Source organism: Labrus bergylta, chromosome 1 (genome assembly GCF_963930695.1).
Source record: "Labrus bergylta chromosome 1, fLabBer1.1, whole genome shotgun sequence".
NCBI classification, from domain to species: Eukaryota; Metazoa; Chordata; class Actinopteri; order Labriformes; family Labridae; genus Labrus; species Labrus bergylta.
Genome location: NC_089195.1, coordinates 25,718,631 through 25,746,582, shown reverse-complemented (window position 1 = coordinate 25,746,582; position 27,952 = coordinate 25,718,631). Strand labels below are relative to the sequence as shown.

Genomic DNA, 27,952 nt, shown 5'->3' with positions numbered 1-27,952 from the left:
ACACACTCAAATCTTTCCAAAGCTTGGAAATTTTATTTACAAGTCAAGTCAGTCACATGCAACATTTTCTTAAAATGAATTTACATGAAATTAGCAAAAACAAGAAAAGAAAAGAAATTCATATTATTTTCTTCAAAATAGCAATATACAAAAATAGAGCTTACAAATACTGTACAGCAATTGTCTCCAAAAAATATTCTGCTGCAGAATTCTTAGTTTTACAAACAATGTCTGTGAGAGTCCACAAACATAATCAGTGTTAACAAACAGAGAGGGAGGGTTGGGGGTAAGGTGGGGGTGCACTGGTTGAGGTGCGAGGCTTTTTTTGGACATAATTATTTGTGAGTCTGAGAGGTTAGGCTACAGTGGAATAAATAATTAAACATGCCAATAAGGAAGTCTCCTTCAGGGAGCAGTGGTGGAGATTTAAACTCTTAAATGTGTCGTAGAAAAACAACAACCATGGGAATACAAGTAAATCCTTCACATATTTAGAGGATTTGACAACCAAATGTTTACATCTGTTTTTTCATTTATGTTACAGCCAAGCTTTTTCATATCCTGCCAGAGCCAAGAGCCAATCTTATTTATGGCTGTCAGACATATTCTACTTTGAACAACAGTACATTTTTGACATGATGCTGCGTTCCCTGCTATCCGATTGTGTCATGTGTATTTCATGATAGACATAACTCAGAAGCAGTTTGACGTCAATGTTAATTTCAGTGGCAGGAAGTCTAAGTTCCTTCTCTCTTTTTGTTTTGGGCCATAACCTGAAAGAGAAAATCTCACCAATCTCTTCTTCTCTTTAAAAATTCCTTCTTCCTGGCTTGGACATAACTTGTAAATGTTAACTTTGGGTTGGCACTTTTGATTTTAGTGGGATTAGGACAGCACACAAGGATGAAAAGGAGAAGTTAGGAAGAAAAGGCTAAACGTGTTTACAATCAAACACAACACTTAAGACATCTAAATGGCTGGAAGTGTTCAGCTGTCATTTAGTTTTACAGGAAGGAGCATTTCTTGTACACCTTTTGTGTAAATACACCACTAGTGACAATACTGTCTACTTACATGTATCAAAGGTGATATCAGTGGCAACAGGATTATGCAAAATAGCATACTTTCACATTTAATCTCCTCGATTACTTTCATGAACCTTCAACTCTGAGACAGATCTGTTAGCGGGAGTAAAGCTTTAAGATGTGTGTCATTTGTAATGAGCTACAAAAAAAGGTCTTTGTTCCGGGACAGTAGCAACAGTACTCACCCATACAAAGTTTGTATATTGATTTATTGGGGGTGCTGTTATTTTGAATATAAATTTGAAAACTGAAACATTTAGGGTGAGAAGCAAGTTAAAGAAAACAGTCAGAGCCTCTTCATAACCCAAAACCAGGAAGCAGATAGGTACCAAATAATGTTCCACATCATACTGAGGAAGGCTCTTATGCTGCTGTATGTTCTTCAACATAAAGCCACAACTTCAATAACAGGCCAGAAAATTAAAAACACATCTCTAATATTGTGGCAGTTTTGTACAAATATGTTAATTTGAATTCAAATGGTCTCAAAATGTTCATTGTTTTTCCATCAGCGGTAGTATAGAGGTGCATTAATGTCATAGCTCTACCAGACCATGGAGGGGCGACAAAGAATAGAAAATCACTTCTGCTGTTGTTTCAGTTTACAGATGACATTTTTCTGACATTGGAACAGAGTTCATGCCTGTGGGGGTTTAGGTCAGACCACCACAGAGGCCACAGTAACAATAATCTTCTTTAATAACAGCCTGAATGCAATGTCACTTTTGATCAATCCATGGTTTGGGAAATGGTATGCCTGTATGAACTGAGAAGTGTTTAGTGCATGCAAATAGAGTCGGATTAGGATGGTGAAAGCCACAATCAATGTATAGTTCTTAGATTGTTGCACTTTTATAAAAGGTACTTGAGTTGTAGTGTAAGTCTGATTTTAACTGGATTTTATCTCCTTGACTAGAATTTTAAAAAAATAGGCCTGTTAAGTTGCCAATTTGTCCATAAGTTATTTTTTAAACATTAGACCACACAGGCGTTTCCCAACACTAGAAATCACATCATAAAGTCAATAGTAAATGTTGACAAAATGATTTCCTTTTTTAAAATCCTGATAGAATATTCACATTTTTTTTTTAAATTTTACTTAAAGAGGGACTACTCTTGGTTTAGATTTGGTTTAATGCCTTCGCTGTGATTGTATGATTGTCATTTGACAATACTGATCACGGGAAAAAAATAATCTCAAACTTATCCAGGTCCACTTCTTTAAAGCACATAGGCTTCTTTTTTTTTTATTAGAAAAGGCAAATCTTTCAGATCAGCAAATTTTCCCTCAACACATTCACCAAATTCTGCTAACGAGAGAAGAGGACAAAAAAGTTAGCCACAAAAGGTGAGAGGGATCAGGATCAGTTACTGTATGTGTGGCACAAAACAAAAAGCACCCTGTACCTTACAGAGAGAGGGGGAGAGAGAGAGAGGGAGAGAGAGAGAGGCGAAAGCACCAGAATCCTGTGGCCAAAAGGCCGAACTACCCTGTTTGTTTGCAAGTGTGTGTGTATGAATGAAAATGCTGCTCCATTACAACCTGCTGACCACTGACACTATGGCCGGGATGGGGGTCGAGGGGGCCCCTCGAGCCCCTCCCTGTGTGGATGAGTGAGAGTCTTTTACAGAGTAGTGTGTAACATGTCCAAAAGATATGCTGATGATATGTTGACGGCAGTAAATCTGATGGAGTTGTCAGTCAGCATGCACCCTGTGCGGCTGTACCCAGAAATGGGAATAACTAGGCTATTGGGGTGAAAGCAAAAATAACTGCAGCTGTGAAGGCAAACACCTGCTTCTTCCTCGTGTCTGCCTACACTGAATATCAGTCATTTCTAGCAGGCTACGTGAGGAAGGTCAGGGTTAAAAAATACACAAGACTGATTGCAGTTTTGTTTTTCTGCCTTAATCTGAAGCGAGCCACTGAAAACATTCTCACTGGTCAGCTTCAGTGAATGAGATGATGCAGCAGCAGAGCAAAATAAAGGTGGAACATTTTTGTTACATTTGAATGAGCTTACTTAATTGTGCCTCGTTTCTTTTGTTTGTTCTGTAAAGCAGCTCTGAAGAAAAAGCATCAGGTGTCACCATAATACTGGTTAAGTAATCACACGATTTTTGTAGTTACTTTGAAACACAGATTTTCTGAAAGTTCTGTATCGTTTTTCTGATAAAGGAAGATCATCAGTAATGTCTGGGGTAACCTGGTATATATACCAGGTAAGAATAAAATAGATTTTGTTCATTTTATTAACATCCTGTATTGAAAACAAAAAAACAATCACATTGAGATGGGTGACACACAGTGAGGAGGGAACCTCTCTATCAACGTAGTGTGTAAATATGGTGGGTTTCAAAACATTCAAACCTTTCACATTTAGTCAGACATCAAGTCTCGAGGTTGCTTTGAGCTTCATTATGTGTTTTTGTGCACTCACAAAACAAAGAATTGTCCATGTGTCCTGATTTCTACCGACATGTTGTCCCTTTCAGATATTATTATTTGTTTATAAATCAAACTTTTTAACCTATGTGGCTTTGTACTGTACATTGAAATAAAAATAAATGATAATATATAAAACATGACCTTGCTACTATGATCACAAGCAATTAAGGTTTGACTTGTCATAAAGTGCTTGCTAAAAAAAAAAAAAAGGATTTTAGTTTATTGTAGTTCTTGGCTTCTTGTTTTTTTCCCTCTCCTGGTCTTTAGCTGGTGTCCCCAGAAAAGTGCTTTGGTTGTGAAACTGTTTTTGAAGGAAACTTCTTCTACGTTAACTCTTCTTCATCGTCCGTGAAAAAGGAAAAATGAAACAAAAAAAAACAGTCCTCTGTAGTCTCACAAGTCCTCATGTGAACCGCTGCAATGATAAAAGAGTTAACGATGGCTGCAGACTCATCGTTTGTTGTGACAGTCTGAGCAGTTTCTCTGCTCTGTCCACACTCATACCAAAGTGTACCTGTACAGGTGAGAGTGTGAGCAATGGGATGTGTGACTGGGTTTTTGTTGCGTAGAGTATGACAAGGGTGCAAGTCCGCTAAACAAGGTGCTCGATCCCGGGCAGAGGCTGCTGTATTTGTGGCGGGGGATCTGGGCTGCCGGCCTGCTGGGCGAGCTGCAGGACGGGCATGTTGCACAGCGGGCAAACTTTCCTCACCTCCAACCATTTAATGAGGCACCTGGAAGAGAGAGCGAGCAGAGGGTGCGTGGTTAAGACGAAGAAGAGAGAGAAATAAGAGATGTCAATCAGACAACATTAGTTTTGATGAGCTTGAGATTATACAACAACTATTTTCTAGCCTCATTATTCAGCAGTTCAGGAGGGAGCATCTTAATCAGTTTTCACACTTGGTTGTTTTGTGAAAAGGAGCTGAGACCAGATAAGAGAATCCTATCCAGCTGTAATCTTTGCCATCTGTCAGTTTTGGATTTAGATGCTCATAAACTGGTATTAAGAGAAATAAGACATTTAATTTAAACTTCAAATATTTGTTTGGACTGATGTTTAATAATGCAGTTTTTAAATCCTGTGTCCAATAGAGACAAATGTACAGTATCTTTGAAACCTCAAATGTCCAATTCAGTACATTTCTTTGACACAAACAAAATCCCTGTTTGAGTTTTAAAAATGTATATCATTACTTTACCGTTTATCAGGTTTTAAAAAACCTTTGCAAATATCGATTTTGCCTGGGACCAAGAAAAACTGTGAGGCTTTAACCCAGACTGCAGAGAATGTTTTTTTTTCTCTAGTTGTATTGATTTTTTTTCCTTTTCCATGCTAGCAATCAATTTCAAATGCTTAGAAACCAAGCTGACCACAGCCTTTGTTCACTGTCAAGCAGCCAACCCCAAATATGACAGCCACTCTTTTGTTCTACTCAAAGATAGAAAGTCTACCCAAAGTCTAAATATGCCCAAATCACATGAGTGCAGAGCCATTGGCCATCACATCTTTAAACCAAAATAATGAAGAGCAACAGTCAAACCTTGTCTGGTCTAACACATCAGCATCACTGTGAGAATGCTCTGCTCTCATGCTGTGGTGATGTCACAGTCTTTCACTATCACTCATATCGTATCACTATCTCTGTGACAGTATATTGTGTCACCACTGCTAGTCAGTAGTCACTTTCAAATGTCTTCAGAAATGCAATGTTTTGACATCAAGTTTTGTCTTTGATAAATCTGACTTTTTCTTCTCTGTGTTCGTCTCTATGAGAACAAGATATTATCCTCTCCACCACTTTGTGTTTTTAGTTGTGGTCGGTCCCGGAATGTCTGTTTTCTTTGTAAAATAGCACAACTTTACTGGCACACAGTCTAACAAGAGTGTTTATACAGTGGATTGGTGACCACTCTTGCAGAAACTTGTGGGGTGGGGTGGAGTAGGCCAATGGAGGGCTGAAATAAACAACTCAGTTTTAATGATCAGGTCACTGGGGGAGGCGGGGGGGGGGATGTTATGGGAAAGAGTTGGCAAAAGCAATCATGTTCTGTGTAGTCACTCACTAAATACATGTTTATCTGAAGGTAACGCTTTTATGTTATGTACTTCGTTTTTTTTTTAACGGATTAAAATGTACTACATCATCAAGGAAATCAGTCCAAATCAATGCATGTGTTCACTCTCCAGTGTGTGTGAGTGCGTGTGTGTGTGTGTGTGTGTGTGTGTGTGTGTGTGTGTGTGTGTGTGTGTGTGTGTGTGTGTGTGTGTGTTTGTGTTTTAGTGTGGCCATAAATGTCAACCCAAACCTTATACTTACTTCCTATGAAAGGCATGTTTGCATGGACAAATCCCCAGCTCATCTTTCTGTTTGAACTCCTCTAAGCACACCGCACATATCTGAAAGGGAGAGGGGGTGGGGGTGAGGGGGTGGTTTGAGTTAGAGGTTTTTTTTTCCCCCTGTGAAAGGCAGTGCAGAAAGCCTGAATGTTAGTTGTTCTCATGATGTTGAGTTCTTTCAGTTTTAATGTAAGCTCTGTCTTTAGGGATTGGAAACAAAATATGAGAGCAACTGAGGTCAAGAACTCCTGGAAGAAGACCAATGTGGCCGACATCTGCAAAGCATTTGACACAAACAGCACAGCAGTTAACTGACCAGCTATGTCTATGATCTCAGTTACGTTGCCAAAGATGAAATAGTAGTGATAACAGTTGTACTATATTCCTCGCCGGTGTCCTTAAAAGGTCACTGATGCAATCCTGATGTGCAAGATGGAGGTATTTGTCTTCTTGTATGTTTGTTTGAAACACACAGCTACTGCTGGCTGGCAGGTCATGGGGTTGTCTAACAGCCACACGTGTGTGCAGTCATTAAAATCTAGAGTAAAACTGTGAAAAGGAGATCAATCTAAGCTGCTCAATTCTCAAATTCTGTATTTGCAGATTTAGCCAGTTGGCAAACACTGGAAGAATGTTCATTCTTCAACAATAACAAACAAATCCATTCAGTCAGCTTTTTGGGTCTGTTTTTATGTAGTAAACAACTGACTCATTGTTTATCATAGAGATACATGACCGATGATATGATAACATGCACGGTTTGTTTAGAGCATTCAAGCATTATTCAGGAAGTAAATATTTGACATCTGAAGTAATGTTTGGCAATCTGCTAGAAGAGGATGAAGCACAAGATAACGCAGCTCGTCAATGTCATCTCGCCCCAGTGGGTAAGCCATAAAAATGTGCAAACAAAACTCTTTTTTGCGAGTAAAGTCTTCCTATCACAATCCAGAAATACTGACTTATATTCGAGGGGCTGGTCAATCAAGTCACCACAGAGTTTAAACCAAGCTTTCCCCTCAAAAAAGTCTGGTTTTGCCTCTACCGTCACACCCTGCATTTCATTTCATCTCTCCACACTCTCAGGCTCCATCTGAATTTTCAGACTCCATAACAAAGGAATATTTGCAAGGTCATGCCCCTTTGTTTGCATGCTGCTGACTGGCAATCCCAGAACCTGTTGAGCTATTTGTGCAATGCAAAGTACACGGTTATCACTACAGACGACACCACCTTCTGCTTGATCGTGTGTTCCCCTGGCTGTTTATGCCAGTAGGAAATACAGCAACTTCTTTTTGCCCGTGTCATTACACTATATCCACAAGGGTAACACATTTGGGTAGCATGAACCTGCCTGTGAAAGTCATCGCTTGCTGGTGGAGAGAACTAACAGACCAACATCAGAGTTGTAATGACGAGGATAACAGAACAGAAAGCCGGAGAGCTGAAATCTGGGGCAAAAAATGGCCAATAAGTCTTCTAATTCTAACCAAGTCTAGACCTCATATCCAGACTAAATTTCACCCAACCAATGGATAATACTTCCAAGAAAAGAGTTTTAATTTGGCACGATTATTTTGGCTGTTTAATCCTGCAACTATTACTTCTTTTGGCCACACAGATTCTCATTTTCTTAGCTCTGCTTTAAGGGGGCTGGATGGACAAGGGAGGATGAAAAGAACAGCATGGGAGCTCTTAGCTTTTCTCTGGGTGATTTCTGGAAACAGAACAATCCTCTGGGAAGATGTCAGCTTTGCTCTCTTTATTCGTGAAAAGATCTGAGTTTTTGTTGTTTTCGGTGCCTCGTCTATAGAGTCACACTCACAGTAGGGATCTGGCAACCTTGGCCAACTTTTGACAGAACTTCTTTCTCCCCATTAAGTGAATAAACCCTGCAACCTTTAGTTACGGCTTCCAATGCGAACACATGGACCTAATTTCATTGAAAGTAACAAAACCAGATCATGGATTTGTTCAGAGAAAAAGACACCTTTTAAAAATCCTGTCAAGACTCCACAATCTACTATCGATGTAAAACACAAAATATTTAGTTAAAAACAGATTTAACTCAGGTTCAGCAAAAATTTGTCATGAAATAATCTATATTAAAAAAAAGTTCATAGCCAAGACTAGCCAAGCAGCTAAGTGAGTCAGAAACAAGAAGATAAGAAAGAAGTCTCAGAATAATCCTCCAAAAAAAAAAAAAACGTGTACAGAATGATCACGAGCTATCTTCGATGGCTAATCAGAACAAGTGGCATTGTTTTTCTGTGTCTCCTATCATAAGAACATGATGCAATCATAATACCTTTGGCACCACTTTTTTACCATTTCTATCCACTGTTTCATTACTTCCTGAATTAAGCGTTTCAATTCACTTTATGACAGATGTGCATTTATTTACTCAATTCATTTTTGTCTTAGTCACATACTATGTAGACATGGGCCCCTATAAAACATGTAGGAAACACAGGCTCACTTAAAGAAATTACACATAAGACAAATTAATAAAAAAAATAGCTATAGCAACGCCCCCTGACAGAAAACATACTTGTTAGGTAACTTGCGTTATGGATCTCTTTAATGAAAACAAAGGCCCGGCCGCTGAGATTTCTGGCGCCGATAACAATATCGATATTGGGCAGACAAAAAAATCAAATACCGATATATCTGCCGATATCTTTCCTTGATCTAAGTTCGATCTGTAGAACTACATATATTTCTATATACGCATATATATTGTGTTGATCCCTCAAATGCAATTATCAAAAAACATACAGTATAACAAAGACAAGATGGTCACTCAACTGGAAAGTAACTGGGCTTGGACGTGTATCACTGCTTGACACTGCTTGACACAGCGTGATGTTTGTTATAATCCATATAGCAAACTCTGCTGATGGCAGACAACTGCTAGTGTAATACAATGATACTCAAATGAAATGCTATTTGACTGGTTAATAAATCTCATGATATCGGCTCATATCTCACTTGATAGTCTAAGACCGGCCAATGTTATTGGCTGGCCAATTTATCGGTCGGACTCTAAGAGAAAGCCTCGATATAAAATATGTTAAAAGGATGCTTCAATTCTACATTATAAATAAGTTATAGAATAGTTATAAGAAGTACCAAAATACATAATGCCTTCTATGCATATGCTAATGAGCTGTGTTAAAACAGAAGGAGCAGTTAGACAGAGCAGGAATCACTACAACGGGTTGCAAATGCAGTCTGTGCAACTTGTTTAATCTGTCTGACTAGAAACAAATACTGTTGCCCAGCTTGCACATTTTAAGTTCTCCTTCATGCTTTTATACTACAGAACTATGTCTTTATAACTTTCAACAAAAATGGTCTGCTGCTTTAGAAAAACAACTCTTACATTTGTGTTTAACTGCAGCTGCGAAGTATGTCAATCCTTTCAACTGATAATGTATGACATGAAGTCTTTACATCAATGTCTTCCTCACATACATACATGGTGCACTTAAAAGGAGACGAGGTCAAAATCTGATACAAAAAGGAGACCTGGCCGGGTTACAAAGAAAACAAACTTGAGCATGGCCTGACCAGTAAAATGATCTCGTATTAGCACTCCTACTCCAGATATTGCAATAAATACTGAGATTGAGTCCATACAGTGGAGTATCTCCGGGGTGATCCTTTGGTGTGGGAGCCTTTCAAACTGGGTCACCCACCCAGGCTGCTGTGTGTGTGAATATTATTGTCCTTAAACAAATACAGCTTGGATATTTGGTCCCAGTCTCACATGACACCTTCTGATGCTTTCCTCCAGTTTCTAATAACATAAACAACAGAGAGGGGGCCTCATGGCACAGTGGGAAATTCCAAAACCAATGACTAGAAACTGTTGAGCCCTGTGTCAAAGCACACATGAAGATGCTATTGTTAACATTTCATTTGCACTGCAGTGTTAAAGGATATTGTGTTCCTGGCTTGGGACAGCCATGTTTTACAGTGCTAAGCTAGAGCAGCTGCTTTGTACTTGGACTGCTGCTTGTATTTTTCCAACCAGGCTGAGTCGACATACAGCATTACATAACACTGGTAAGGAGACCGCTCATGACTCAACCATACCCATGCTATTTTTCACAAGACCAATGTTCTTTTTGTTAAATAGCACAAAAATGTGTCTTCTATAAGTATAAATGATACATTTCATCACTGTTGCCAAAATGGATGAACCCAGAAAATCCCAAAAAACAGAAGCAGGGACACATATTGTAAAACAATCAGAGGTGTAGAATCCAACTGTTTAACCGGTTCAAACATTTCAGAGTGTATGCTAAGACATGTGCCTTTTAAATTAATGGATTTATGCACTTTGAACATGCATTCAAGATTTCTATATAACAACACAAGCAGATTGGAAGCAGATTGGCAGACTTGATTAAATAGAAGACATTGACGCAAAAGCAATAAATGTTATCTAGAACACAATTGTTAGTGCAAATTGTCAGATGTATCTGTTCTTTGTGTACTCGTCTGGTTACATTACAGACTGTTCTCCCCACTTGATCATAGTTAAGAAAGCAATGTTGGGCTGTAAGTGTCATTTCAGTGAAATTAAATTAGAAATTAAGGCGATGGGTTCTTACCTCATGCAAATTTAGCTCTTTCACTTTCTCCTTCTGAATGACCTGGGAGGCATAATAAGACGAGAAAAGATTAGTCACTGGTAGTGTAATATGTAAGAGAAAACAGTGCCTCTGGAGATGTTATTATAATAAGTGTGTGATGTAAAATCGCAGAGTAGGGCTGAATAGGAAGAGAAGATGTACTTTATTATGGTCGCTGGTTTACTGTAAATGAATGCATGTCCACAAATGTGCACGTGTTAGAGCGTGGTCGTCTTACATAATCCAAACAGAAGTTGAAACCATCAGTATTTTAGTCTGCGAGTTGTAAGATACAAAACAAGTTGCAGATTCAAAGGTCAGCGTAGTGTCTTCTTCGACAGTGTGTGCATGTATGTAAACGTGAACGTGTTTGACTTGACATGTGGCACCCAGAATAGGCACTAGCTGCTATTACATAATTGAAGGACACGAGAGTCAAGTTTGTGCCTCCATCACTCCCTCGTACTTGCTTTGCAGGCTGTACTTTGCTGACATGCTTGGCCCTAGATGATGATGAGCCTGGTTTTTCCAGTTAAGCCCTTTTCTTACCTTCAGTTTAAGGAAATCCTGAGTTTTTGGAAATACACTTCTTCTAAAAATTTGATGATTTCCATTAATTTTTTAATGGTCCATTGAAATCCTTAACCATAGTTAAGCCTGCAACTAGCAGAAGAGTCACCAAATGGGAAACCTGCACCTGCTGAACTGACATTTAAGGACCAGAGGGGATCGTGCTTTTAACTCTAATTTCTGCATAATGGTAGAAAAAATACGATATCAAATCTCTGAACTGTCAAAGTGTGTGTGTGTGTGTGTGTGTGTGTGTGTGTGTGTGTGTGTGTGTGTCACTGGAGAACGTACTTGTTTGTATGCATATAGCTCTTTGTGCGCCTGGTGCCGTAACCTGGGGAGACGTAAAGACAAAACACCTTTATGATTAGTTTTTGATCTTCTACAACTGACTGGCTTAGAGACAAAATATTCATACATCCTGGAAAAAAGAAGAAGTACAAATATGGGCGTGCTTTCCTTGCACCCTACATCTACTCTAGTACCATGAATGGGAGTAAAAAAAGGAATAACCAATTGCTAGTACATGATTCTACATCCGGTGCAACAGTCTACTGAATAAACATTAATTGGATTAACCAATGACAGAAAGGAGTGAGATTATAACAATAACATAACACCTTTCTGAATTCTGTCAAATATTTGTTTGCTTAGTAAAGCAACAGTAGGCCAAGTTACTAATCAACAGGTTATCTTTAGAAGGCCTTAGCTGTAGTTTCTTGTCAAAACAAAGAGTTGTAACATCAAGTTCAAATAGCAACACAAAGTATCACCCATAATACACTACATGCAACATTTTAAGCATTACTGCAGATGGTTGAGGCACTCTATAGAGACTCGCAAAAATCAAAATATAAAAAAAGTAGAGTACCCCAAGCTATAACCAATGTTTTTATAGTTTGTATAAAACTCTGGGTGTAACTCTTAATAAACACTGCTCTTGTAAATGAGCACAAAACACAAAAAGGAGAACAGAGAGAACACTGGAAAAGAGAGTATCTAGGCACTGAGAATGGAATACAAAATGTAGAAATTATTGAAGAGCAACAAGAGCAATAGAGATAGGAGAAATTCATAGGTTTGTAAGATTTACCTCCATAACAAGTAACCTTAACCTCTCGCAGCAGAGTGAGAGGGATCTGTAAAACAAGCAGCACAGTCTAGGAGAGAAACTGACATTTTGAAAGAGGTCAGCAGGAAAAGGTGCAGAGACTCCCAAGGGTAGGGGACAACTGTTCATGCGCTGGGTCATGGGTTACTCGTGGGGGTTGCTCAGATACCCCTAAGAACAATATCACAGTGGGCAAGGAGAATTTGCTATATTTATTAGGGGTCTATTTTACCCGTACTATTTTCATCTGACATCAGGGTGGAAAGCTAAAAATCTGCAATAATAATAATGTCATACTGCTGTTCTCCTGGCTGCAAGTCAGAGACGATGTACAGTGAGAATCTGAGCGATACTGGGCTGTGATTCCAGAAAAAACAGCATATTTTATAACCTATGAAAAAGTGGCTTAATGCTAACATTAGCTGTTATGTAAGAGAAGCTTCCAGGTTTTTAAATATGTTGTTTTCCTTTGAAATATTACCAGAATTCCCTTTCATTTGTCCTTTTGGGTTGCGCCGTAATTTAGAAGAAGTGAGATGAAAACAATTGGGAGATAACCTTAATGAAGACATGAAAAATAAGAAATGTTATATTCTACCAACATTTGAGCTCCCCACCGACTGTGTGATGTCCGAGGAAATTGTCACCTTGAAAATATGGCCAAAAACCCTTAGGTGTCCACATGACTTCTCCTCAAAGTTATAAATAAAATACAGACTAAAAGATGTAAAATATATATGTCAGCATCCTTGCAATCAGGAATATTTGATTGGGTTGCTGTGCCTTGTGGCATGTCACCTCACTGAACATTCATAGCAACTCAATAAATATTGAATCTGTATTAGACTATATTAGATGTATTATAAACATATTCACATATCACATTTATAAACCTTTGTGTTTTGCTCATGCATTCATGATTTGAGGCCTTCTTTTGCGTGTGATGCCGCGTGGTAAAGAAATACTTTCCCAGCCTTGCTAAGTGTGCTGAACATTTCACATATGTGTGTGGACTGAAGACCCACTGACTCAGAGATAGTTGAGTATTTCTGTCAGAGTCTGCCTTGCGTCAACGTGTGTGAATGTTTGTCTCGAATAGAATAATGACATGCAACACGTCAACACTAAAGTAAATTCTTCAGGGCCCTCGTTCACCTGTCAGTGTAAACGAGAGCAAGGATGCTTACTACATAAAAAATGATTTTCTCCAACCTACATTAAACTCAGTTGTAGCCATTATGTCTTTGTACATGAGAAATACATTTCATATGTACATAAACCTCAGCAAGGAGGCTTTGACTTTCCTCCATCATACATGATGGTGCATTAAGTTGAAGTCCTTTGGGAGACTGCATTTTCAGATGGAGCAAAATCGCTATTTATGCATTTTGTGAGAAAACTTGGTAATTTGATCTTAGTATTTCATCATTGTACTGCATCAAAGTTTCTTTTTACAGTGAGATGAAAGAAAGGTTCAACAGAGTAGCAGTTAACCTACTTACCATGTTCCCTGCAAGATAGGATATGACAGGGTGGCGAGGGGTGAATTTGTTGGAAACTGCTGCTTCCCACTGTCTTAGATAAAAAATGTTGGACATTATTTTTGCTCACTTCGTTGCTGCTGGGAGAAAACCCAGCAGCAACAGGAACAGGAGCTGGGGCACTTTTAATTAAATCAGTGGGGTTAAAAAAGGGCCACAAGAATGACTAGTGACCACTTCTATTTATCTTTTATAGGAATTAATAACTGGGTTATACTTAAATGAGCAAATGTAATGGTTACACAAAACAAAAGATCAAAAGAAAATGTAATAAATAGCTTTAAGCTAGAGGACAACACTAAGGAGATAAACTGCTTTCTTTGACGCAAAGTGCCATGATCGTTACAATGTAAACATGAAGCTGTGGATTTCAGTAAATCAATGTATCTAAAAACTGTTCAGATAGAAATGTCACCAAATGTAGAATCAAAGCTAACTTCTCCAAACTGTGCTGTTGAAAATAATTTCCCATATGTGAATCAACAATCAGCAAGACGGAATACAAAAAAAAAAAATCACATTTCATAAAAAGAAAAAAAGCCATAGGCCATTGTGACCAAGTGCCATACAGCTCATTGGATAGAAACAATGTGATTACAGGATATTTAACTGCTTACTGTAGATTTTTACAACAAATTCAGGGTGCAGAAATGCTCAGGTCTGACCTTCATGAATCATTTACACTAAAAATATGCTGATGTCATAATGCTGAAACTATAAGAAACATCAGCACCTACTTCAGGTGCCATCAGCTGATGTCAGCTACAACAGATTCTTGGTAGCAGCGCTGCAACTTGTTGTGTAGGGCACATTTTTAAAGCCTAGAAAAGTGTTTACAGAGTCTAGGGGTTAAAAATAAAAAATTCGGACACCAGATTTGTTCCTAGACACGATCTAGCAAGCTATTCTATAAACAACTTTTGTTGCTCTACAATAGGTAGTGTTACATGGCTAAGCTAAGCCCCTTTACCCTCTAATAGCACAAAGACTAAAAAAATGTTTTTTATGTTTATGTTTTATTTAGCTTTGTTTGTATTTTTTACTCCGTAAAGCACTCTGAAGTGTATGGAATTTGCTTTACATATTCGGCTGCCTTGCTTTCCATTGCCTTACCACCAAATGAATGATTTGTTGCACCCAGTAAACAGAAAATGTTGCATAAATGCCGCTGTATGACACTTATAGTCACAAAGTCATACAGCAAAGCAACATAAATCAACACACATTTTAAGCAGAGCCAAGTTTAAAGTCAAAAAGTGCTTGGAGCTTACCTTATTAGGTAGCAGCAGAAGAGGAGGCTGAGGATGAAAACAAAGATGGCCGTCCCAAACACCACAATGTAGATATTAAGGGGAAGGTTCTGGAACCCTATATTTGGCATCCTGAAACTGTAGTGCGGGAAATCGGAGCTCATGGATAGTCTGGATGGAGAAAGACAAATGACATGTAGTTGTAAGTAAGTTTTCCACTTACTGTGGAAAACACTGAACAGAATGAGGTCCTATTACACAGCAGGAACATATTTCAGCCTTTGGTTTTAGTTTCAGTTTTGTTTTACTGTAAATGTTCATTTTTACCTTCACCAGGCTGTACACAGTGCTCACATCTTCTACTGTAAGTTACACAAATGATTTGAAAGAATATTTGAATGTCTTCAAGGTATTTCATCACATTTGGGTGGATTTTAAAGCCCATTAAGGATAGGCCACAGTGTCTGCCTTTTTGGCACTGGAAAATGCAAATGCTTAAGAGTGGCTTCTGAAAAATGAGACACCCTGCATAGAAAGTCCACTCCAGGTGAAGAGTTTGGGTATGTGCTCATAAATATGCAAACAGAACACAGAATACAGAGTGTGATAAAAAGCATCCAACTTCATGATGAAAAAAAAGACACCCTTGAGCTGAAGATGCAATAGTGCCCTGTATATCCTTCATCCACAGTGACTCATGCCTCTATTTCAGTAGAATTATTCCATAATTCTCATAACCTTCATAATATCTGCGAGTGGAGACTCCTGACATGGCTGGACTCTTGTCACACAGGAACAAGACAGGGGTTGGGTTATACCTTCTCAATGCCCGTCATTTTGAAAGACAGGGTCGTAAAAATTCCACCATAGCATGTTATCAACCGTCATTTAATGTTCATTTTTCCACGACCTATTTAATAACATTTATTGTTTAAAAGAACTTCATCGGCAATAATTATGTTAACTATGAGGAACAATCAGAAAGTAGAAGTGCATGGAGAGAAAATATTAACAGACACCAACCCTGTGGACACTTTTCATCTCATTTTTTTCCATTTACAGTGAAGCACGCAAACATACCGTGGTCATTGTTCTCAAACTACCAATATGAATGATGCCATCTTACAGAGTTATTCAAAATGAATATAAAAAAACCTTTTACCTAACATCTATTGAAATGAACTTCATTGACCGATTGTTGCCTTAAACTCAAAACATTTGTCCGGTCTGCATGGACTGAGCTGAGTGCCCACTTGAGCGTTATCAAACACATCAGGGCAGATTGCAGCAGAGGCGATTGTCTTAAGGTTTTGCATCTTTGCCTCAGACAACTTCTCATGGCTGTTTGGATTTTTCTTTTGAAGGATTAATCCCCGCTCTGCTGCCATACTGGAGACAGGAATTACCAGCTATACGTCAAACTTTTGTAGTCAGGAAACGTATCTTCAACTGAAATGATAAAAAGAAAAAAGTGTTGCCACTCTGACCTGAGGAAAGACTGGGACTGATTAAGGGTATGAGGACTGCTTTTGAAAGTGCCAAGTTTTAATTTGTGGTAGTTAAATGTTTTAAATAAAAAACAGAAGTGCGATACTGAGATGTATGACCTTCAATGTATGACTAACATTTTCATTTTGTTATCCCAGAGAGTAAACTATCAAGTAATTGATGACAAATTTGTTCCTTCATCATTTTAAGACCCTTTTTATTTTCCATAGACAGGCCGAGTGGCCATCTTGAGAGGAAATGTTCTTGATTTTGTTTTGAATTACATAAAGGGACACTTAACATTATTCATGAAGTCTAAGTTCCAACACACACATTCTATTGGTCAAGTGCTCTTACACAATATACCAAAGGGACATGACTGGACATGTCTTCGCCCACCCATTGAAGTGGGGGAGGGGAGGACAGGAATAACTTTACTCCTTAGGGAACCCTCCCCTCTACTTAACACTGAGAGCTTCATTCCTTTACACTCCTACAGAAAGTGGAAAGTTTTGAAGGTTTCCTTTTGAGGCCACTGACAATCCTCCACTGCTTATAATACCATATGGGCCTCACAGTGCATCTAAGGAGTATGTTGAAACTTCCTCTATCCTTAGAAGCCTCTTTATGACATTCATCCAAAAAGTATTGGCACTCATAATGGGTTAGAGTTAGACACTGAAAACATCTGGATCATTATATCAGATAAAACTGTTGACAGGTAAAGGAACATCAATTTCTCTTTCCAGCCGGTTTTCAATTCTCTCGAATTTAAATGTGATCAGACAATCTTTTTGCAAGCCGTAGGCTTCTAACAAGCATTCATACTATAATTACAAAGAGTTCTCACCTTATAGAAACTATATGCAGAGGAGAAGAAAATAGATTACGGCTGCTCAACTAAAATGTAATGTACATTGATTGTGCAACCTCATTATCTGCAGCAGACATGAACGTACTGGTGAGGAGCTATATGACTTTCACACAAACTAACAACTATAGAATGGTACCTCACCCTTCAAAGAGGGTAGCTGAATAACCTTCTGTCTGAAGGAATTTTGTCACTTCAAATCAAACTAAAAATAACTCACTAGCACACTACCGTATTTACTTTTAGACCTTTACTCTTTCAAGGTTAAAAAAATGAAATACTGGGGTCGACCACTTTCGACTGGTGTGGAACATGAACATACCCGAGTGGCGCCTTCATGCTGAGGAGCAGAAAAGGTCTGCAAAGATTGATAACAGAGGCCCTTTAGAAGTGATATGACATTGTCCTTGAGAGCATTGTGAGCGAGTCTTCTTCTGTTGACTTGTTTGGATCATAGCCCTTTCTTTTCCCAGTTCCAAAACGCACTGAAGACTGGCTTCAACTTCAGACTCTGTTTGCTTTCTCTCTCTCAGCAGCCTCAACAACCTCCGCCTGCTTCTCTTAACACACATACATGCAGCCAGGCATGCTGACATTTACATACGCAATGCAAACCAACACCACTGGAGAAATCCCAGACCAACACACCCACAATTCATCCTTCATAGTAGATAGCACAATTAAAGACCGAGGCCTTCATTGTTTGCACCTCAATAACAATTACAGTATTATTCATTTATTTTTCACTCCAGAGGGGTCATGAAATCCAATCTTTTTTTAGGATGATAACAAGTTTGATGGTGATCAAGATTTACAACATTGGTTCCCAACCGTGGTAAGATCTCGGGGAGGGGCTTTGTCTGCTCTAAGGTTGTCAAAATTAGATTACTTTTCTAAAATTAGATTTACATTTATTTAACTACAATACTAACACATTTACTGAATAGTTTACACAAAAGCATTTGGTAAGGACCAGTGTTTTGGGCCTTTGTTTGGATTTTTTCAATCAGCTTAGCTTTTCAATCAGCTTAGCTTTTCTTAACTCTAACTTAAGAAAAGCTAAGCTAGGGGGGCTACAAGGAAAACAGTTGGGAACCACTGGTTCATAAGATGTAGTAACTCAACTTTAAGTCATAATAACAATGATAAGGTGACTGCTTCTGGCAACCACTGCAGCTACTGCGTCACATTAAAATGTATTATTTTTCACTGCTGCCACTAACTGGTAAGGCTAAAACGGCACTAAAAAAAATGCATATTCAAATTATGTCAGGCTGTGTGAAATACGTAAATAGAAATAACAATAGTTAGAGTAAAGCAATCCCTTCCGTCAAACATGATTATTTCCTATACAGGGTATAATCCGAGGAATTAACACGGCCTGATTTTGACAAATGATGATTTGATGACAAATCTAACTCGTATTGTGAGGCTGCTTTGAAAAAAACGGTTCAACTCCCACGCTGAACTATAACCCAGTTCTGTGGCCCCATGGAGCTACAGCAGGACTGTTAGACAAACAGTGAGTCCACTATTCCCATGCTAAGGACAGGTGTAGGACAGATATGTGGGTCATTCAGCTGACATTCAATTCATCAACGCAGGTTAGGATGAATGATGGATAAAATGTTCCTCTTGGAGTACATCTTCTTCTGGAAGGTTTTCTCTGTCACCCTTTGCAACACCCTCGCAGTATCAAGACTCGCTGACATAGAGGATCTTGGGATCATCAAGTGATCTCGAAACTCAACTCCTTAGCAGTAAACAAGACACATACACTGTACCACGTAAAACGTTTTATGGGTGTCACGCTACAAGCAATACGGTCCAACTCAATCGATGGACACTGTGTAGTATTAAAAAAACGTGACAAATTCATGAAAAAACATGAGTGGGAGATTAGAGAAAAAAGTTGAATAACTGCATGGTTTAATGAATTGGGATTTTTTTTGTATAATTGTGTTAAACTGCAGTTCTCTCCTCCACCATCAAATACTAAATGAGTAAGTTCGATTTTGAAAGAATGCTGTTAGTCTTGCAAGTTCACTTCAGACATGTTGTCAATAGGCCAATTGAAGCTCCTCTGGCAGCCATGAAACGTTCAAGAAATTGTCTTTGATGTTACAAAGACAATCAATGCAGGGTTCCAGTTTAACTTGTAGGAACACAAATGTCTACCAAGATGTTAAAGAGTAATTGTACTCCAGGCTTACCGCATAGCTTACTGTGCGTTCAAAAGTACCTCATTGCCCCTCTCACTCTTTCAAACTGAAAGGCCCACTCAGGACAAAATCCAAACCTGCATGCTTCACAGACTATAAATCTAGTTTTGAAAATAATGTGAATGTCCAACGAGGCTGTCCAGACACCGCACAGCAAGTAAAGTACAGAAATGAGCTGTATTGTGAGTACACTCCAATGGATTCTAATCCTAGGTGTGTCCAAACAGCTTTCAGAGTCAATTTTATGACTTGGCAGCAAGCCGCATCTTCTAGTGGAAGAGGGCAGATGTGATCTGCATCAGCTCTCCACATACCAGCATTTCTGCCTCTCTCACTCAAGACATATTCACATGGCATCACCCCATTACATAAGCACCACACTTCACATTAAAAGGAAATCAGCACGAGTGACCAAATCCCACTTCGCACTCTGTGAATTGTTTCTTGTTTTGTGATTGAAGAGAAACAAATCTTCGTTTTCAACTTTTGTGCTATGAAAGATTATGAGACAATAAAATAAAGTCTCACTTGAAATGCAGGGAAATAAATAAGGTACAAAATAAAAACACACTATTCCTGCACACTCGCAGAAATAGTTGTTTTTTTTTTATACAGATTTTGATATTTGGAAGATTCAACATCAATACATGAACTCACTCAGGGTCTGTCTTTCCAGCATTCAATGCAAATGCAATTTTTCAGAAAGTTATCCAAAGTCAACAAGATAATGATAAAAAAAAAAAAAAAAAAAAAAATCCATCCCTTGGTTGTATTTTTGTTAACTTTATCAACTCAATATTAAACATTACCTGAGAATGAGATAACAGTCAAACCCAAGAACTAAATCATCCTTCTTTAGGAATACTTTTTACCACCAGTATGTTTTTTATTGACTGTGAATTAACTTTTATGAACCTTTTCAATGTGGACCTCTTGCCTTCATGTAAAGAAAACATCACCTCATAGCAGACCAAACCTGCAGAGTTACACTTTTTGCTCTGTGATAGTTTCACTACTACCAGCCAATTCTTCTGAGTATTTATTAACCCAGACTACAACCACAAACACTTCCTGAGGGACCTTCTGTTCTAGGCCAATGACTCGTCACTTATTTGGGTAACAAAACGGTTGACATGACTGTGACACAGGTCAAAGTAAAACTTAGTCTGCAGACTTTTTGTAAAACCAAAAATACATTCACATGGCAGAAGGACATCTTGTCCATTCCCAGTCCCTACCAAACAAAACAGCTGACCCTTAAAGTGTCACATGAACATGAACACTTTAATACCATTTCTGGTAAGCCAGTAACATTTTGGCCAGACTCAGGAATACTCTACCTATGAAAATCATTTTGCAAACATTTGACAGTGGTTTAACAGAGAAGCTTGCGTTTTCAGACAACCAAGGAACATTCAAAACATCTGAACAAAGAACCCTCCCTTTCTCCTTGCTCAGCCATTACATAACTGATGTATCATACAATGTGATGCCTGTACAGCTTAATCAAACATAATGAACATATCAACACCCTACAGACCTCCTCTATACCTTACCCATAATCAAAAGTGGTTTAACCAGTAGACACATCACAGGATCAAATAAAATGTTGACCTTGCGACCCGTGGCTTTTCATATATTTGTCACGTGCAAAAAGTCCGAGGCAGCCACTAAGAAAAACTTTTTTTTTTCCAAGGACAGTGCAGCCAAAACCTTGACAAAAACTTGATTAAATGTAGCAGTGTCTTTTAATAACCTCCAAAACCCTCCCCAAAACGTATGGATTATATAATAAGGCATTTCTTCTTGAATTTAATCTAAAATTCCCTTTAAAACCACCCCCAAACCTGAGCTTTGTTCAGTAGTTGTTTTTGATCAGCCTATAAAATCACATCCTCAAGATGCTGTCCAAATCTGCTAGTGGAAATTTCCACTAGCAGCCGTGGCAGGCCATGAGATTTGCACATTTGAAACTTAATATGCCAAAGGGCAGCAACAAACACCCAGGCCTCAGAGGCAGAGTGAGTGCCTCTGAAATGTGTTGGCTGTGGTAGATGAAATGATCACATATTAGAGGAGGTTCCACTGGCCTTCCAAGTATCTGACCATCCATGAAAACATATGATATAACCACTCCTAGTGCAAATGTTTTAGAATGGCTAGTTAAAGCACCTTTTTAGACAGAGAGGAGGGAAACCATACTGGCCACAAAACATACAAACACAAGCATTGGACTAACCGTCAGACAGGGGTGTAGAACGCTTAAAAAAAAATAAAAAAAAGCATTTTCTGTGTTTAAACTGTAAGACAACTCTGAGTTGTATTATTCTACACCCTAAGAGGATTAAGATATTTATAATCACGCACCACATTACTTATGAAAGTAGCCAACCGTTTCCACTTGAAGTCCTGAAAATGCATCACCAAAAACTTGTTTTTCCAAAGTTGGGCCAAGTTCTGCAGTAAGTAGGTCGCTGTAACTATAACTCCAGTTATGGAGAAGTGGGACGAAAAAGATTGGAGCGGTGCAGACATGGTCAACCTGATAGAATTCAGTATGCATGATTTACTCCTTCATTTGCCTCCTGCATGTGCCTTCTTACACTTGCATAAAATTCAAAAGCATGCGTAAGAGTTGGCACACAGTAAAATTACAATGAATCAGGTTTCTAGTTGAACAAGTGCTTACTCTTGTTTACCTCAGGCATTGGTTTACTGCTTTACAAAGAGTCATATTTAAGTGACATGATTCCAGACATAATTGCACCTTTGTACTGTATTGTAGGCAGTGAAGTCTCAATTAGGACCTCTCCTTTCCAACTCTGTTATTACCGAGAAACCAACAAAAACACATTTCGAAACCAAGCGGCAACCTATGATGTTGAAAAAATGAATGGGGAAGTGCAAAAGTCTAGAGTTTATCGAGTGTCCACTTGGAGGCTGGCCTCAGAAAACTTGAAATCACATACACGCCCCTCAGAAATGCCTATTTACAGCCTGGTTCAAAAACAAAAATGGATCCAAATCGCTCATGCCTTTATCGGCACATTGTACAGGGGGTGAATTTTTTTTTTTTAATAACTCATCCGTTTTAAGAAGGATAAGAGTTATTGATAATATGGCAAGTGGCTAACGTGAGTGATGGGCTTGGTTTACAGTAGCTTAAAACCCACCTTAGCTTTCAAACTCCCCTGCAGTAACCAATGGGTGACGACACTCAGGCTTCGTCCATGTTTAGCTATAATCTATGCTCCAAACACTTAGTTCTTACCTTGTTGTTGTATGCAATGTTGCTATAAAAACAAGGGCAGCTTATGCGTATTATGTATTTCAGGGCGTTTTCACACCTAGAATTTGTTGTCTCTGGTCCGAATAATGCACCAATTTGTTACAAAAATCCCAAATGTAAAGAAAGACGCAGCGTTTCCACATGTTTAGAATTTCATTGGCTATATGTAACATCATTCATCGGCACTGTGGCATGCAAGTGGCCAGGTATACATGCATCAGAACAGGGGCAGGCACCTTTTTTCAATTTGTAATCTCATTGGCTATTATAGGCTGGGAAAAGTGAATGAAAGGCCGGGATTGGCCAATTGAGGTGGCATCCAAAAGGTCAGAGTACAGGATTAAAGTTTGGAAATAGCTTTCTCCCAAAAATGTTGCCACAAGTTTTTAAAAAGTAGAAAAGTCACAAGCCACAAGATTCAATGATATGATTTAATTATCAACTGAACTTAAACAGTCCAAAACAGAAAAAGTTTGTTACGACCTATATGCTCTCTCTCTCTCCCTCCTGTCGAAACCCATCATTCCTCAGTGGACCCTGACAGTAACACAAGCTGACAAAAACAAGAGGAACTGACACACACAGCTGTCCCCTGGTACTTGTCCCCACCAAACCCAGAGATCTTTTTTTTTTTTTTTACTGGAGGTGGGTCCTTTAGTTTCAGTGTAAATGTCTTCTAAATGTCTGTCTCCTTCTTACAACTTTTTCTCTCCCTCTTTCCAACCATTTGAATCTATTTTTAAGGACTTTGACAACTGACAATTTTAGCTAGCAGCCACACTCACAGTTCCCAAAGTAAAGAGTGGCGAGTTATTTGAATTAAAATATAAATTGTTCTTTTCAAAACAGTGTAAGACCATACCGAAATGGTTTTAAGTATTTACAATGCAACTGATTCCCCCTGTTACCTACTTTAGAGAACAGGACTCTTGGTCAAATTGCAGGGTCACAGTTACTATAAATAAAACCTGTAGTCATGTGAGAGTGAGTAAGTGTAGCTGAAACATGAAAACAACTTGAATCAATTACAAGTCATATCAACTCTCGGGGTAATCACCTACTGCACTGAAGCAAACAACCAAACAGTCAAAAGAGCGAATAGAGGAAATAAAGGTGTCAAGTTCACCAACTTTGACAATTTACAAATAGGTTTATTTAATACAGGAAAAACTGACAATGGAGAAAAAAATATCTGCAATAAATATTGTGAAATCGAAGATATGGTAATTTCCGCAGGTCTGACAGTATGGGATTGCGGGGGGGAAATAGGCCAAGATGGCTCAATGTGCACATTTGCAATGTATTTCTGTGCAATAAAATTACTGTACCTCCTATTGCGAAATACATTAAAGTCTGTGTAAAGCAATGCAAAAAGTATTGCAAGTCTGTTACACAAAAGACAGTGTTATTAACTAGCGTCATTATCATTATCATAAACCTAGATCACAGCATCTTATTAAGCAATAAAATCTGCATTGACGTACTCAGCAACGTTAAGCCTACACACAAATGATACAGGGCTTTTTTAGTTTCACAACGTATTCAATAGGTTGTATTAAGTTACCAATAACAGGAGCAATAGTGTGTTGAATGGTATAAAATCCTTAAGTTAAGTTGGAAAAAGGTGTATTTGAAACATGCTGACCAACTCCACATGTTTTAAGGAAACACTAGTCCTTTTCAAATCTGTTATGCAATGTGGTACTGTGCCACTGTATTTAACCTTCGGCCCGAATGTGAGTGACAAGTGTCCACAAGTTAGTACTTCCTTTACCTCATGAATGTCCAGTAATGCTCATTGTGTCTTTAATGGAAGATTTTAAAACTGGTATTAACATAGACCATATGAAATTATTAAAAGGTTTCTTTTTACTTTAAAACAATATCAAAACAAATAAATTGGTATGTTTTGATACCAAGGCAAAAAAATAAAAAATCTTGGGTAATCTCTTCTTTTCAATTACAAAAAACTGCAGGCAAACAAAAGCTGAAGATGTTGATGTACCTAACAACTGAAGAGCAATATTTACTTAGATTTCAGAAAAAAGGACCTGATCACATTTGTTGGCTGCCTACATAAACATATTTTTTACAGAGGTATGTTGTGAGCTTTGGATTGTTGTGCTTTGTCATTTCTGAATTATCCATGCCTTGTTTGTAAGTCACCTGAATTCGCCTCAAATGCATGCTAGTCCTGGAAGCCATTAAATATGAATGCTTGAAGGCTTACAAGAGGAGCTTTGTGCATTCAGGACCTATAAGAGCTAAAAATACAGAACATTGGCTGAACATCGGTATTCCTTACCCTCGCCTTGTTGCCTGACATTGGTCACAAAATGACATGTACTTAAAGCAGGGTCTGATTTTATCAGTTGTGGTATCAATTTCTCTTAGTTAAACATGTGTTGGCGATCTACTTTCAGGCTCGGAGAGCAGTAGCCGGCATACCTAGCTGCTGATTTGGAAAAGAAGCCTGAGGCTGGAAAGAGCTCTGGTGTGACGTATGAGGGCAACAGCTGCAGAATGCACGTGTGGTTTGTTTTCAAATAAAAGTGATAGAAATATGAAAAGATGGCCATATGAAAGAATACTCTTTCCGGGAGCATTTAGGGAAATTCTGTGTCAAAACAAATGTAACTGACATTTGATAGCGGGCCCTTCGAGCAGGAATAATAGCACATCAAATCTCAGCGTTAGAAATCAGTATTTAACAATAACTTGAACTGAAGAACTGTTTTTTTTACATTGGAGTTTTGAACCACTCAAGCTAAAGATCAGGGTAGAGATCAGGGCTCACATTGACATGCATGTCTGGTCTCATTCAATCGTGTCTAAAGTCAAGCCACAGGAAGTTTTCCTCCCTGTTCTCTGCTTGGTTATAAGACATACATGCCTTATATTATAACCTCAATTGTGCTTATTTGCATTTCTTACAGTCACGAATACAGAGTACAGTGTAATGCAATCAGATTTCAAATTTGAAGTGCAGAATAATGTTGATTCACTGGATAACTGTGGAGGTGTAGGCAGTCAAATAACCTGAATTCAAAACAGCAGGGAGGAGGGCGAATAATGAATAAATGCTAAGAATTCTTGTGCTTTACTTTTCAGGATCTAGAAAGACAACATTTAAGTAAGATTAAACATTGCTGCTGTTTATTTTTTGCAGCTGTTTCTACTGTAAGAAGCCGTCAAACAGAAACAATTACCACAATTTCTGGCATCATCAGGTCTGCATTGATCAGTAACAGCTCTACTTACTTTTCAAAAAGAGCATTTTCAGAGAGTTTCCCCAACACTGCATGATCAATATGTGGACAAAACTATTCCAGACACGGTGTCCTGTCATGTGTACAGGGACGTTCACGTTATCAGCCGCAGAGGACAGAAGTTAAACAAATTTGAACTTTTGATGCAGGCCATCTACCACATACTCAGCATGAGTACAACTCAAGCCAATCAACAAAGCTGTGTTCAACCAATTCATACACATTACATCCACAATCTTTAGACCCGGGGCTAAAAGGGTAGTCGTTAAATAATGTAATTGAGAGTATTCTGTAAATAGTTGCTTATTATCATTACGACTGATGTGAGAAAGACATAGTGTGTGACCTTGCCTTTCATAATAATGATTGTTGGAAGAAAAAAACCAGTTCTGCATGGTTTAGACAACACTACTGAAGCATTTAATCAAACTGGCATCCACAAGCTCTAATTTACTCGAAATGACTACTTATTCTGCATAAATATCTGCACTGCTGCCAGCCAAACCCTCTCTGAGGATTAGTGTGTGTTTTTTTAGCTCATGCGTGTTACAGAAAACACAATGCTGCCAGTGTTGACGGAAACACAAGAGGAAAGCCCTACTGTTTACCCACCACGCTGTTTTTTTTCACAATAGACACAACACTGAATAGCGAAGTGGGGTTTTTATGTTTAAACGCGGTGCTCAGTTGATTTCACTGTGAAGCTCCGACCGACATGAAAACAATAACAAGCGAAATTAAAAAAAAAAAAAAAAGGACACAGCTGAGCCAGACACCTTATGCACATTTTTTTTTTTACAGACTGCTGTGGCAACTTAATGTAAATCGTTTTTTACAAATTGTTATCTACTTAAAAAAAAATTTAAAAAAAGGGGGACACCCTGCAGCTTTAAGTTGATTCCCGAGTGAGTGTATAAGCGCCGTGAATGGTGGGTTATGGCTGGGCGTGGGCTCGCTAGCTAGCAGCGTGGCTAACCCTAGAAATAAAAGTCACTCAACATTACCCGAGAGCATCCACATAGGTAATGCAAGGTAGTGTTAAGTCAAGTAATACGCCTGTGTACGAATGCATTCATCTAAAATGCCAGCACACACGCTGAATAATGACTGGCATGCTGGCGTTTCACATCAATCCAATGTTGCCAAAGCACGTACGAACATTTACATTTAACCACAAGCAGCTGCAGCGAAGGGGTTAAAAACCATCACAATTCACTTACCGGCGATACCCCCTCCCACCCTCACGTAGTATGTCCTTCTGTTGTGTGTTTCTTCACTAACTCGGGATGCTTGAAAATTGATCTAAACTTGCAAGCGAAGACTGTCCCTGGCTACAAAAAAAAAAAAAAAAATCGTCTTTTTGTCTTTAATCTAAGTTGACCAACCCGCTGCTGCTGCTGCTGCTGCTGCAGGGCGCCCTCATCACTCAGCACCCCGCCTCAGATTTACCACGGGTCGCTGCTGTGGTTTGACGGTGTGTGTGTGGAGAGGGGGGGGGAGTGACTTCTTCGCTGGGTCTGACTGGGAAACAAAAAAAAAATATTGGTGGATATATGAGTGTTGTTTGGTAGGGAGGGTTGTTCTCGTCGTGGCGTCGTGGCGTCGTGACTTCCCAAGCCAACAAAAAAAAAAAGAAATCCGTCGCTGGCGGAGAGAATCGTGGTTGGCAGTCTGCTGCACGGTCCGCACGTAAATGTTTCCTAGCCCACTACCACCAGTAGCTAGGTCCCACCTCCTTCTCCTCCTCCTCCTCCTCCTCCTCCCTGTCGGCTCAGCACACACAGACCGATGCGGGTATATGCCGCGGGAGGTTTCGAGGACAG

At 38.8% G+C, this 27,952-nt stretch overlaps 1 protein-coding gene across 3 annotated transcripts; it reads right to left on the bottom strand.

Annotated features, from left to right (window-relative positions):
- Positions 1 to 11: 11 nt before the first annotated feature.
- On the bottom strand, positions 12 to 27,905 carry rnf24 (ring finger protein 24). Of its 3 annotated transcripts, none has more exons than XM_065957700.1 (6): positions 27,515 to 27,905; positions 15,012 to 15,161; positions 11,380 to 11,422; positions 10,498 to 10,539; positions 5,856 to 5,935; positions 12 to 4,268 (listed from the first exon to the last, which is right to left on the bottom strand). In XM_065957700.1, the coding sequence occupies exons 1-6, from the start codon at positions 27,550 to 27,552 to the stop codon at positions 4,127 to 4,129; spliced, it is 495 nt and encodes a 164-aa protein (XP_065813772.1). In that variant the 5' UTR covers positions 27,553 to 27,905; the 3' UTR covers positions 12 to 4,126. The 3 variants fall into 3 exon arrangements, with proteins under 3 accessions (XP_065813772.1, XP_020504087.1, XP_065813776.1); XM_020648431.3 differs by having other exon boundaries at positions 27,350 to 27,894; XM_065957704.1 differs by lacking the exon at positions 27,515 to 27,905 and adding an exon at positions 17,672 to 17,903.
- Between the last annotated feature and the right edge of the window lie 47 nt (positions 27,906 to 27,952).